Source organism: Ursus americanus, chromosome 26 (assembly GCF_024610735.1).
Source record: "Ursus americanus isolate L20-20 chromosome 26, mUrsAme1.1.p, whole genome shotgun sequence".
Taxonomy (NCBI): Eukaryota; Metazoa; Chordata; class Mammalia; order Carnivora; family Ursidae; genus Ursus; species Ursus americanus.
In genome coordinates, this window is record NC_142152.1 from 35,380,452 (window position 1) to 35,395,070 (window position 14,619).

The window sequence follows — 14,619 nt, forward strand, 5'->3', positions numbered from 1 at the left end:
GATTTTATTGTCTTTTTTTTTTTCTTTTGGTTTACCTGTCTTGAATTTTTATGTGTTTTTAAATTGTGTGCAGGACAATCGATAGAAAAACTATAGAGCTGATTTGAGGTTTGGAATCTTTTATTTCTTCAGATAGGGTTTGCTTTTGACTTTGGAAATTTTGAGGCTATGGACTTTAGCAATCCAGGTCACCTAAATGCAGCTCAATAAAAGACCTATGGTCCATTCTTGAGATGATTTGAGGCTGGTCTTCAGTCCCTTTGAGGGTTGGTCTAATTCAGGTTCCCTTTACTCTATGGTATGGCATTTTGGGACCTCTGCCCACATTCTAGGGAGATTTTTAGGTCTGCATTCCTTGATTGTCCCCAGATTTCAATTTTTCTTCCCATACTTCAAAGAGTTTGTTGAAATATGCTCATCTTGTGGAATTGGCAGATAGAGAAGGAAGCAAAGGAGGAAGCATGGCCTTAAATGCCATTTTCACCTTTTGATGATTCTTTCTTTTTTTGGACCATGGCCCTATAATTCTCCCATCATGTTCTCTTTTGTTTTTTTGTTTTTTCTTTTTGGTTGGTTGGTTTTGCTTTTAATCTTGTCCAGTTTTCTAATTTTTCTCAGTAGGACAATCAGCTTGAGTTAATTTGTCTGTCATTTGTGGGGAAATGGAACCTAAACTCTTTTTCTGTAATATTTTCAAAAGTGGAATGTAGGTCATACATATTTTTGAGTTCAGCATATATAAGAATATCTTTCTATTTCTTCACACAAGAAAGAAAACTGCTTCATTGTGAAAAATATGTAAATATTGTTTCATAGTTTTCTGGCATTTCGAATTATAGAAGACAAATCTTAAATCAGTGTGATTTGTCTGAAATCCTTTTGGTTGTTCTTAATTCTTGGAGATTTAATTATTAAAAAAACTGTTCTTAAACATATATATTTTTAAAGATTTATTTATTTATTTATTTGAGAGAGAGGGACAGAGAGAACGAGTGGAAGGGGCAGAGGGAATAGGAGAGAGAATCTCAAGCAGACTCCATGCTGAATGAGAAGCCCAACTCAGGGCCTGATCTCATGACCCTGAGATTACAACCTGAGCTGAAGCCAAGTGTTGGAGGCTCTACCGATGGTGCCACGCAGGAGCCCGTTAAGTATTTTTTATATGTGAGTATTATTTAAATGACTTTTGCCTATACCATTAAGAGTGCTTTCAATCTGGAAATTCAGGTCCTTTTTCAGTCTTTTTAAGGAAATTTCTCATTAATGAAATTTTAAATTATTTCTTTCTTCAAATTGTTTTGGTATGTTACTCAGGAATACCTGTAATTCATAGGTCAGATTTTCATCTTCTGTGCTATATAGCTATTCTAACCACTATTTTTCATATTTTTATCTTTTATATTCTTAGCTTCTCAGGTGGGTTTACTGCATAACTTACTTGACTTTTCCCCCAAGTCAGCTCTATTTATTGCTTTGAATTAGGGTTTCTAATTTTGCTCTTTTATTTTTAGTTTAATTATACTTATCATATCTCTTGTCCAAATTCATTTTTATCTCATTCTGTTAGCTTCCCATCTCACCATGAATTTCTATGACTTTCTACTGCTGTTTTTATAGAGGCCATGTGTTCTCTCATCAAGTTGCAGATGCTGCAGTACCTTCCTAAAATATTTTGATTCATAGACTAGATAGTTTTCAGACATGTTTTCTCTGAGGTGTCGACATAATATTCTTTACTTTGAAGTATCTATTTGATTGGACCTTCATTTTTTCTTTTTAAAATCAATTTTGCTGGTCCCATTAGTGGCCAAGTGAGTCTGGACTGTACCCCATGGTGGCGCTGTCCTGGCCCACGTAGCAGCCAGGTGAGCCTGAACCAGGAATGAAGTCCCATCAGTGGGGAATATCTTGTACCCGGCTTCCCTCTCTTCATCTGGAGGGTGCAGAGGTCTGAGCCAGGCCAGGAGTGTTGGCCTCTTTGACCAGATGCACATATGTGTTCACCTAAGGGAACCTCATCTGTGTGAATGAGGAGGCTGTAGCCAGGCTACTGGAACACTGGCCACCCCTGTAGTAACAACTAGATTGCTGTGTGTCCTGATTGCTAGGTTCATTCCATATATGTGCAAAGACTTGAGCCAGGCTGCATGGGTTCCATCCTGGCTCCAGCATGACCTTGCTGCATGACCTTGTCAAGTTACTTGAGCATTCTGTGCTGGATCTATGACGTTTGAGGATACAACCATGGACTTAACTATGGAAGCGTGTCAGCAGCTTGATTTTGCTTAGAGGACTGTTTTGGGGACGTGATGGTAGAAAAAGATAGGAACCTCACATCAGTGGGATGCCCTGTTTCCATGTCAGATGTGATCTTCAAATTGGAGCCAGGAGAAGAGCTGTGGATGGTGGTAGAAGGAACACCACCTCTAGGCTGGTCTGGGAGATGACTGGGGAATTGGTAATCAAATAGGAATACACCAAGAATATGAGAAGAGACTTCTGAATCAAGCAAACCGCATCTATGATAAAACACATACTGAGCAGAAAGGCTATGGATACGAAGCTTTTGCAAACATATTTCATCTCATCTCATTCACAAACATATTTTATCCCATCAAGACAAAAACTCCATGAGCATGTCTTAGGTGGAAGGTGTTTAAAAGATAACTTAGATTTCCTTAATTTAGAAGAAAGAAACTTCATGAACTTAATGGAGATGAAAAGTCATTCAGTTATAAGTAATTTCAAATGAAGCATGACAAAATTCATATACATAAGAAAACCTATGAATGTGGGAACGTTTTTAGTCAGAAGTCCTATCTGAATGGACACCAGAATGTCCATCCTGGAGAGAACCTTATGGATGTAATGAGTGTGAGGAAGTCTTTACTGATCAATCATCTTTTACTAGACACATGAGATCTCATACAGGTGAGAGAAACTATGAATGCAAATTCTACCAGAAAGCCTTTAGTAGAAAAATGTACCTCATTATACACCAGAGAATTCAAACTAAAGAGAAACTCTTTGAAAGTGGAAATGCCTTCAGTAGTAGTTCTTATCTTAATCAGCATGAGTAAAGTGCACATTGGTAATAAGCCCTATAACTGTAATTAATGTGGGAAGCTATCCAGTCTGTGGTAAGTTGTTACAGCAGCCCTGACAGACTAAGACATCATTATTGCATATAAACTTCAAATCATCAAAATTACTTTGGCAAGAAGAATTCTGAAATATTTTTCTCTTCTGAACTTGCGTCAGTTAGGATTCCTTTGTTTTGGAAATGACACTACATTAAAACTGATTTAACAAAAAAAATTATTAGTACATATCATGGGAAAGTCCGTTATAGCTATTTAAAAGGAAGGGAAAGAGATAATTTGACATCTTGCAAAAAGACTCAATATTGACTCTTCTGATCCATGAACATGGCATATCTAACCATTTATTTAGGCCTTTTTAATTTTCTCTCAGCGATGTTTGCTAGTTTTCAGTGTATAGGGCTTATAGATATTTTGTTAAAGGTTTTCGTAAATACTTTATGGGTTTGGATGCTATTGTAAACTGTATTTACAAATTTAATATTCTACTTGTTTATTGCCATTACATAAAAATGTAATTGATTTTTGTATTTTAACTTTATATCCAGTGACCTTGCTAAACTCACTTACTAGTTTTTGTAGCTTATTTGTAAGTTTCTTCAGATTTTCTGTGTACATGATTATACTCTCTTGCAAATAAATATAATTAAAAATTTTCTTCTTCCTTCCTAATTTGTTTGTCTTCCTAATTTGCTTGCCTGCTGCCTTTCCTCCCTCCCGCCCTCTCTCTATCTATTCTTGCCTTCTTTCCCACCTATCCTCCTCCTTTCTCTCTTTCTTTTTTCTCATTGCTCTGGCTCGTATCTCCAGTGTTGAATAGAAGTGCTACAAGTGAGTATCTTTGTTTTCTCCCCCAGTCTCTAGGGGGCATGTATTCAGACTTTCAGCATTAAATCTGATGTTGGTTGAAGGCTTTCCGCAGATGCTTTTTATCAAAGTGAGGAAGTTCTTCTCTATTCTTAGTTTACTGAGAGTTTTTATCATGAGTGAATGTCAATTTTAGTCAAATACATTTTCTTCTGTTGAGATAATCACATGACTTCTTTCCTTTATTTTGTTGATATGGTAAATTTCGTTGATTTGCTTTGCATTGTGAATCCAGCCTTATATTACCTGGGATAAGTTCCATATTTCCAGTTATATTATGTTGCCAGACTCAATTTGCTAGTTTTTGTTAAGTTTTCTTGCTCCTACATTTACGAGGGACATTGATCTAGTTTTCTTTTATTATAATTGTCATCTGGTTTTGTTTACAGAGTAATGCTGACCTCATAAAATGAGCTGGGAAGAGTTTCCTCGGGTTCTATTTTCTGAGTTTTTGTAGAATTTGTAGTATTTATTCCTTAAATAGTTAATAGAATTCACTGGTGAATCCATCTGGACTTGGGGTTTTCTCTGTAGGAAGGTTTCACATTATCAATTCAATTTAATGTTATGGGGCATTTAAGTTTTCTACTTTTTATTTAGTCATATTTGTAATTTGTAATCTGTTTTTTGAGGAATAAACGATTTATGCATTTTGTCTAACTTGCCAAATTTATTGACATATCTGTAGGATCTGTGGTGATGCCCTACTTTTCTTTTTTTTTTTTTTAAGATTTTATTTATTTATTTGACAGAGATAGAGACAGCCAGCGAGAAAGGGAACACAAGCAGGGGGAGTGGGAGAGGAAGAAGCAGGCTCATAAGGAGGAGCCTGATGTGGGACTTGATCCCAGAATGCCAGGATCACGCCCTGAGCTGAAGGCAGACACTTAACCGCTGTGCCACCCAGGCACCCCTTTACTTTTCATTCTTGATACTGAGAATTTGTTTTTTTCTCTATTTTTCATCAGGCTAGCTAGGTGGCTCATCAGTTTTATTGAACTTTCCAAAGAACCAGCACTTGATTTTATGATTTTCTCTGTTGGCTTCTTGTTTCCAAGTTCATTGATTTCTGCTTCTATCTTTATAATTCCTCCTATTAAGATTGATTTTAACTTGTTCTCTTTCTGTTGTATTAAGATAGAAGCATAAATTGTTAATGTTGGACCTTTTATATTATCTAAGAATTTAAAGTCATAGCATTTAGTTTCATCCCACAAATTTGATATGCTGTGATTTCATTGTATTTCAATACAGAATATTTTCTAATATTCCTTATGATTTTTCCTTTGATATATGGGTTGTTTAGAAGCCTGATTAAGTGCACAAATATTTTGTGGTTTTTAAGATATCTTTTTATTTATTTCTAGTTTAATTTCATTGTGGTCAGGAAATTTACTCTATGATTTCATTCCATTGGAATTTTTGAGCCTTATTTTATGGACCGGAATACTGTCTCAAGACTGAGAGAGGATTGTTGAAATTTACAGTGCTAATTATGGACTTATTTCTCTTTCAGTTCTGTCAGTTTTGCTTCATTTAATTAGAAACTCTATCATTAGATGCACACATATTTATGACCGTTATGTCATTTTGATGAATTGACTGTTTTATTGTGAAATATTCTTCTCTATTACTGGTAATATTCTTTGTTCTGCAGTCTTCTTGTCTCATATTTATATAGACACACCAGCTTTCTTTATAACTTCTTGTATTAGTGTAGTGTAACTTTTTCTATCTGTTAACTCTTTTAAAAAATACTTATTTGGGTAATCTCTACACCCAGTGTGGGGCTCAAGTTCACAACAAGAGTTGCAAGCTCTTCTGACTGAGCCAGCCCAGGCGCCCCGCTGTTTACTTTTAACTTATCATCTTTATATTTCAAGTGTGTTTCACACAGGCAACATATATTTGGGTAATGTTTTTTGAAATAGTTAAATCCTTTTTTACAATCTTTGCCTTTTAGACTATTTGCATGCCATGTAATTATTGTTTAGGCCATTTACATTTAATGTAATTGTACATATGGTTGAGCTTAAGTCTATCATCTTACACTTGTTTTCTATTTGTCCCATCTATTCTTTGTTCCTTTTCTTTTTACTATCTTGTCTTCTTTTTTGTTAATTGTTTTTAGTATTCCATTTTATCTCTGTATTGAATTATTAGCTATACCATTTTTAAGAAGAATTGCTCTAGGGTTTACGATATGTACCTTTAACTTCACAGTCTACCTTCAAATAATATTATACTAGTTTACACGTAATATAAGAACCCTGTGTACTTCCATTTCCTCCCTCCCATCCTTTTTTGTTCTTGTTATCAAATATTGACTACTATGTATATTATTAGTCTCATAATACATGGATGTTATTGTTTTAAACAGTAAATCATTTTTAATAATATGCAAATATAGGTAGAAAGTCTTTTGTGTTTATTCCCCGTATTTGCCACATGTAGAACTCTTTATGCCTTTGTGGATGTCCTAGCTTCCATCTGGTATCATTTTCCTTCAGCCTTCCTTTAAAGTTTCTTGTTGTGGAGCTCAGCTGGCAATGAATTCTCTTATCTTGTGTTTGTCTTCAAATAGTCATTATTTCATATTCATTTGAAGGATATTTTCACTGGGTATAGAATTCTAGGTTGACAGTTTTTTTCTTTCAGCCTATTAAAGATGTCGTTCCATTGTCTTCTGGCTTGCATTGTTTCTGACGAGAAATCAGCGATCATTCTTATCTTTGTTCCCCTGTAAGTAATGTGTCTTTTTTTTTTCCTGGCTGCTTTTAAGATTTTCTCTTTATCATGGTTTTTCATCAGTTTGATTATAATGAGTTTTGGTGTGATTTTCTTTGCTTTTATTTTATTTATTTATTGAGCTTCTTGGATCTGTGGACTTAGAGTTTTAAATCAAATTTGAAAAATTTTGTCATTGTTTTTTTAAATATCTCCTTCCTCCACCTTTTGCTCCTTTTGGACTTTTAACCAGTTGTGCTTTATACTGCCTAATATTTTCCCACAGCTCACTGAAGCTCTTTTTATTTTTCTTCCAGTACTTCAGTTTTGGTAGTTTCCACTGTTATGTCTTCTAATTCACTGATCTTTCCCTATGCATTGTCTAATCTGCCATTAAGCACGTTCAGTGAATTTTCCATGTCCTATATTATATTTTTAATTTTAGAAATTCCATTTGGTTCTTTTATTATATCTTCATCTTTGTTGTCATTGTGTTCATGTTTTCCTTAGAATGTTTATAATAGCTGTTTTTAAGTCCTTGTTTGCTAATCACCTCATCTCTATAATTTCTGGGCTTTTTTCTATTTGTCAGTTTTTTCCCCCTGATTATGGGTAATATTTTCCTCCTTTTCAAATATCGAATAATTTTTTACTGAATGCTGGTCTTTATGAGTATTACATTATTGAATATCTGGATTTTGTTGTCTTCCATTATAGTTTTTCAAAGTTTGTTTTGGCTGTCAAGTTACTGGTGGATCAGCTTGACCCTTTTAGGCTTGTTCTTATGCTTTGTTAGGGTGAGCCTGGAATAGCCTTTTCCCTAATGTTAGGTTAGCCCTACTGCTAAGGTATGACCTCCTAGAGCCTGTATTGAATGTCTCAGGTTTTCACTGAGTTCCCTTTGCTCTGGTTGGTTAGAACTTGAACATCTCTCAGACCCGTATGAGATGTAGGAATTATTCTGCTTACAGATCCTCCATAGTTGTTCTCTATGCAGCCTACGGAGTTTTGTCTTGCGCATGTTCTGCTTTTTATAAAGCCAAAGACCTAAAAGGATTCTTACTCAGATTTCTGGAGCTCTTTCTTTACATAACTCCCTCTTCTTTGCTATACTACCCAGCCAATATAAGCCACCTTGCCTCTTTAAACTCGTTTTTGTCCCCTCAATTCAATGAAACCACCCTACTGTGCTTATCTTTCTCCTTCCATATCTAAGGTCTGGAAAGTGCTTCCAGGAAGAAAGCCAGGGTGATTGTGGGACTGACTTTACTGTTTCTCTTCTCTCAAGGATCATTATCCTACAGTATGTAGTCCAGTTTCTGAAAACAGTTATTTTGTATATATTTTCAGTTTTCTAGTTGTTTATGATGGGAGGGCAAGTCTAATACCAGTTACTCTGTTGTAGTTGGAAGCAGATTTCTTGTCTGCCATGTTTTTACATTTTATTTTTTTGTTTGTTTTTATTTTCAAATGAAGGGAGCTCTATCATGACTATATTTCCCATATGGTAAGATACGTTGATTGATCCTATATCGGAACCAATTGTAGTGATTTTCCCAATTAAAAATACCTGTTCTCTACCCTTAAAGATTTTGATTCAGCAGATTAAACACGAGTTTCAGGTATCATATTTTTGAAATCTTGACAAGTGATTTTTGATACACAAGAAAAGTGAAGAATCCCTCTTCTGGTAAGTTTAAATCTAGTGTGATTTGGCAAACTAAATGGGGTATCCTACAATCTATCCTTAACTCAGTGACACTCTGTAAAAATGAAATAAAATATTAGAGGATTAGGACCTCCTAGATATCCCCACCAACTACATATAAAGCATTAATTTCTGACAAAGCAGGAGTCTTTAGAGCCCTGATCAAGTGCTATGGCTGTTGTACATTCTTATTTCCTTGTGCCTTTGCCATAGTGGTTGTTATATATCTTGAATATTACTTCTATCTGTAAGTGTCAAGACTTCTTAATATTTATAAAGTGATCTGCAAATATTCTTATAATACAGGGATTCAGTAATGGCTAGCAGATCTCATATCATGTGCCAACTCTGTTTTATTAGTGGTAACTTTCTGGAGCTCTGTGTTGAGAAGGATTCTAAGGCCACTTCTGGACTCAGCAGGAAGGAATGCTCTTATGGATTAGTGATATCTGTCATGAGTTTGGGATTGGAGGAATGAGACACACATCCTATGTATTTGCAACTCCTATATTGGTTAAAGGCAGTCTTTTTTTTTTTTTTCCCTAGGTTTCTTTAGTTACACAAGAAAACTTGTTGCTGCTCTCTATATTCATCTTGACTTTTCCACATGTAGGAAACATATTATAGTTATGGAATGCCTGTATTAAAATTATTTCTTCATTTATCCATTCCTTACTGATTTATTTATTCTTTAGTTATCTCTAAAAATATAATCGATATGATACTGTGTTTTTAGAGTAGTGGTTTTTGGTCTGTACTTCTTGTCTTCTTTTAAAATAAATTGACCCATTATGTAGTTTTTAAAATCAATGGCTCTGTTGACCTTATTTTCCTCAGTTTCAAATCTGACACATAATCTTATATCTAGTCTAATCATAGGCTAGAAGATTTGAAGTTGGAACACCCCTGGACAGAAAACTTTATATGGTCTGGAATATTAATAATAAATATTTTTGAATTATAATTGGACATAAGTAAGAATATCCTCTCATTTGCAAATTCTTGTATATTAGGCCAATCATAGTCCTATAAGATTAGTATTTGGCAATTTAGAAAAATTTCCTACTTTCAAACATGTAATTTTATTGCATTTTTAAATGATGGAGTATTGTTAGATAAGTGCTATGGACTACTGAATCATCTAGATGAAGATAATTACTTGTTGTGAGTTTCATTCTGATCTATCCCAGATCACTTGGTCTTATCCTCATTCTGTATGCATACTGTGTTAAGGAGTGGGTATTAGCAAACTAGCAAATATTAGTCTGTGGTGTGAGAAAGAGATATATTTCATTTGGGCAAGAAATTCATCTTTCCAGTCTCCACATTTGATGAGAATGGGGTGGGACATGGAATAGTGGAGGTTTCCTTACCATTTTTTTCAGTTATCGTCAGTTTGAAATACTTCCTGGTGCCAGAAATCTACAATGTTCATCTTAGTATATACTACAATGAAAAGAGCAGTGTTGAGAACCGAGAGCTAGAGGTTCTAGTCTCAGCTTGTCAGTTACTAACTCTGTGACCATTGTGGGCTACTTAACCTTTTTAACTTTCACTTACTCATACATGAAATGAGATTAATAATCTGCTATACCTATTCTACAGTTGTTGGCAGGATGAAGTAAAACCATAGGTGTGAAAACCTTGGAGAACTTACTAATAGTATATCATTGTGAGGTACTATTATGGTACTGTGTATGCCACCTTATACTAGCTTGTCTCTGCCCGTGGGAAAATAGATGGGGTTGTGATATCTTTGTTCAATTTTTAAATTTGTCATAGATTTAAAAAATGATTATCTTAGGAAGCCTTCTGATGATGGTTCTACTTAGAAGGAAGAAACCTAGTGTAATATCTGCTACGCTTTTACTAAGGCACTAATAAGTTCAATGAGGAGTATTCATCAGCTATGTTTTGCTTTACAGCTTGGAATCCCATCCACTGCCAGCACATTGAATGCCACAACGCAATTAACAAGCCAGCTGTGAAGGTACTGTTTTATTAGACCAGGTTCCATATTGTATTGTCAGTGGTCAGATTATCAGGAGCAAATTGCCAAATGTAATGGAGTAGACTGCATCCTTCTCTGTAAAGCAGAGGCCTGTGCTCTGTAGTAAACTCAAGCGCCTCCATGTTCAATATGACTGTACTTTGGTGAATTGGTTCAGGACAGAGCAATGAATAGTGGTGACTGAAGGTTTGGCTATGAGTTCTTGGTCAAGTGTTGTGTAGCAATGAGTAATTATCAGAATAGTCCTGGTGAAACACTTACAAAATCCTTATTTGGCTTCTATCTGAGTTAATAAATTCCGGGAAATGTACTTTGCCCCTGTTTCACTCATTTCAAATTATGAGTGTTTAGCGTATGACTGTGAGTTCAAGAGTCCTATGACCAGAATAGATAAAATTGTTAAGTTTTGGCTCAGATCACAGATATGACTTAGTCAAGATGACTGAGAGGTAGTTGGGCAGCAAACGCATGGAAAAGTATCTTAGAGATAAGGGAACAGTGGTTTAGAGAGGCCAAGACAATTTCCTAAGCCAGAACCAGGTACTTTGACTCCCAGCCTTATTCTTTTTCTACCACCACAAATTTCCCTGTCTTGTTATAACCCTGAATCTTTGAATTTGAATGTTGAGAAAAATAATCCCAACTTTTAACAAAATTGTTTGTGGTATATTTGTTGGATACAATACTTGGCTGGAGAGACCAGTGTCTGGATTTGTAAGGATTAATTTTTATATTATGAAGAGTGGGAGTTACATCAAATCATCAGAGTTCACAGATACTTTTTAGAACCTAGTGTCCTCGGAGTTTGCCTCCCTTCTACAGACAAGAAGACTGTAAAGATTACCAAATAATAGAAACATAATAGTATCATTTTATAGAAACAGTAGAAGAGGTAAAATGAGATATAAGAAATATAAATGGAACCAAAAAGAAATACAAATGGACCTCAGAATATGTTTCATATACCAAAAATGTCAGAGGAGTGCCAATAATAACATTGTCATCCAGATGTATCTTACTAGTAGAGGACATTCTTGTATTATTATGCTTCATCTCTGCTTTCGATAAAGGCGGATTGAATGAATTTATGTTGAGAAAGAGAAGGTAACCCACCAGTGGAGGCACAGTCTCACCCATTCAGCTATGAACACCCCTCCTCTGAACTTCCACAGACATTTGGGATTCATTGGTGTGAGGACATTTTGAGCTAAACACATGTTGTGTTCATATGGTATCCATGGAATTAAGCTTAATTCTTCAGGTGGTGAGAATCGCGCAGCTCTCTTACTTTAGTTTCTGTCCTTTCCTCCTCCTGCTTATGTTACAATGCCCTCTTTTGGTTCACTCAGACATCAACTGAAAAGAGGTACTTTTTGTCTGATTTTTCCGCTTATTTTTTTCTCTAATCTTATGTCAGACTGCATTCTCAGGAGTCCTCTGGCTTCATGATTAGTAATGATTTTCGGTTTTCCACCCCCAGAAGTCATCACAAATTAGATTTTCTCCCTCTTTTCTAGGCAAACAGCTTAGTCCACCCCTCTGGCTGGGCTTTGCTTTGCTTATAGGCTCTTCCCTGTAGCCAGTCCTGTAGAGGCCAAACCATTCTACTTTCTGTCCCATTTTTAGGTGAGGTGAAATTCACATAACATAAATGTAACCATTTTAAAGTGAATGATTCAGTGGCATTTAGCATATTCACAATGCTGTGCAACCACCACCTCTATCTTTATCAACATCCCCCCAAATTTTATTTTCTGAACTCCAGCATTCCTAAAGAGTTTTCTTTTGTATTTTTACTCTGCTTCCCTGGAAAGGTAACATTCTTCTTAGTGCTTCCAGTGCTGGGGCTGTTTTTGCAGGACAACAGATCTGGCTCAGTATTGTTTTTTCATTGCAATATGAGCACTCCCCAAACCCAGGTAGGTATGACCATGTGACATATAGGTGGAGAGTATCCAACATCCAGATACTCACAGAATAATGTTAAATGAAAGGGAAGTCATCCTTTATAGTATGATGTCAATTTAATTTAAAAATCACATATATGTATATTTATATGCATATTCATGCTCATCAGAATGCTATTAGTGCATTGAGATGGCAGTTTAATGACTTATTTAAATTTTCTTCTGTTCTTCATTTTCCTAAGCCTCTACACTGGGCATACATTTTCCTAAGCCTCTACATTTATAAATGGAAAATAACTATTTTTTAATGTAGCAATCAGTTATGAACATAATTAATATAGATGTAAACTGACCTGTTCAGAGTAAACAGAATTGACCGTACTGTCCACAAATGTGATGGGTCATGTGAACTAATTCATTTAACATGTCAGAGGTCACCTAGCTAATATGTAATGCTTATAGTTCCGGCATTGTAGGAGTTTTTCCCTTTGAGTGGAATATCAATAACTTATTAGAAATGAAAGTGAATTAACTATATTGAAGAACAGGTCTACATCGAGTGCATGGGAAAGACTCAGGGAAAATGGATTTATCCTCACAAAAAGCGTACTGTCTCCATATTTGTGAACTTTACCCCTAGGCAGTAATGATTTGCCAAATAGAAAAGTATTACCTGTTTTTGTTGCAATGCACTGCAAAAACGTACTTTTTTAGGCAAGAGCCAAGAGCTGTGACAGGATTCAACATGAAAAGATGTTGGAACTTAAGAATTCATTATATCACACTCTGCTTTTGGTTTTACTTGGTTCTGTTTGCAGATCAATTTGTGAAATACTTTAGAGCCCAGATAATTATCTAACACAGGAGTCAGCAAACTAGGGCCCACAGCCACATCTGGCCTGCTGACAGTTTTGCAAATAAAGTTTTATTGGAACACAGCTGTGCTCATTTGTTTACGTACTGTCTATGGCTGCTTTCATGCTACAACAGCAGAGTTGAGTAGTTTTGACAGAGAACATATCAGAGGGTCCACAAAGCCTGAACTATTTACTTTCTGGTCATTTGCAGAAAGTTTGCTAACCCCTCATTTAACACACCAAATAGTATTAGTTATTCATTGCATCAAAGGAACCATGAAACTTACCGAAGGAAAATTTTCACACTGGAACTTTAGCATTAGGGAATAAATAATTTACAGATTTTGATGGTATAACGACTGAAATTTAGGAATTCCAACTCTTGTTTCCCCCATCTCTGAAACTCTTCAGGGTTGTCCTCGCTTCAGCAGGACATATACTAAAATTGGAATGATACAGAGAAAGTCCATTACAGAAGGGCCCCTGCACGGGATGACATGTGAAACTTTTCAGGCTGTTTGGGTTATAAGTGTGGTTTATTTTTCCTCTCTAATCAGTAAAAACAACTAGAGAAAAGGCAGAATGGAGTTCCAGAAGAATCTCTGTCCTAGGTATGTTAACTGCACAATCAGCTATAGTGTGGATTATTTCTTGAAGGATGGGAACAGAATTCAGAATGACTTTGGTAACTCATAGTAATTTAACCTGATGCAACATACAAGATTCAGCTAGTTGTGTTCACTTGGATTTAAACATCCAGATATTTGATCTATCCTGATGATCGACAGCAAAGCAAACACTTTTCATCTCTGTGCTTCGGCTCATGAAAACTCAGCCATAAATAATCCAAAACTGAACAGGGCACAGCAAGGTTAAATGAACGACAGGTCATGTGTGGAAGGAAAAACACCTGAAAATGTGACATTGGATGATTGATACAGATCCTAGATTCCAGAGTAAGAAAAGCGATCGCTCAGTGTTAGATTTCACGTGAAATTTTTTGAACTAAGGTTTCTTTTAAGAAGCAAAATTCTCAACTGCCAGAATTTTGGTAGCAGTTATGATTTTTAAAATTTTAATATGTTTTCCTCTTCCTAAAGAGATTGCTGTGTTTATCACTTTCAGGCAGGAATGAATGTACGAGGTACATAGAAGCAATTCGAGCTACCATTGAACAAAATATTTTCTCTTCTTTCGAATGAAAGTGGATTTGTTGACACTATTTGTTACTTAATTGTAGATAACAGGAGAAATGAAAAACCACAGTCGGCACATTTAAATCTCCAGTGTGGATACATCAGCCAGTGCAGGAAAAGCAGCTATAGGTTAAGTGGGTCTTACTAAAAATATTTATTCCACTTTGCTTCTGAAAATCTGTCACAATCAAAATCTTTGTGCTCACGATATGGGGGATGTGATAAACGGACAGGACAGTTCATTC

At 35.6% G+C, this 14,619-nt stretch overlaps 1 protein-coding gene and 1 non-coding gene across 4 annotated transcripts in view; both read left to right on the forward strand.

The window, feature by feature from the left end:
* The window catches only part of UNC79 (unc-79 subunit of NALCN channel complex), a 195,281-nt gene that overhangs the window by 42,730 nt on the left and 137,932 nt on the right, over positions 1–14,619 (forward strand). For all 3 annotated transcript variants that reach the window (XM_045815776.2, XM_045815778.2, XM_045815777.2), the window contains one exon: positions 10,329–10,393. In XM_045815776.2, the coding sequence (XP_045671732.2) occupies positions 10,329–10,393 (65 nt within the window). The remainder of the gene's footprint in view (positions 1–10,328; positions 10,394–14,619) is intronic.
* Positions 13,594–13,697, forward strand: LOC123803971 (U6 spliceosomal RNA). Its single transcript, XR_015721939.1, has one exon. It is a non-coding gene; the product is annotated as a U6 spliceosomal RNA (small nuclear RNA).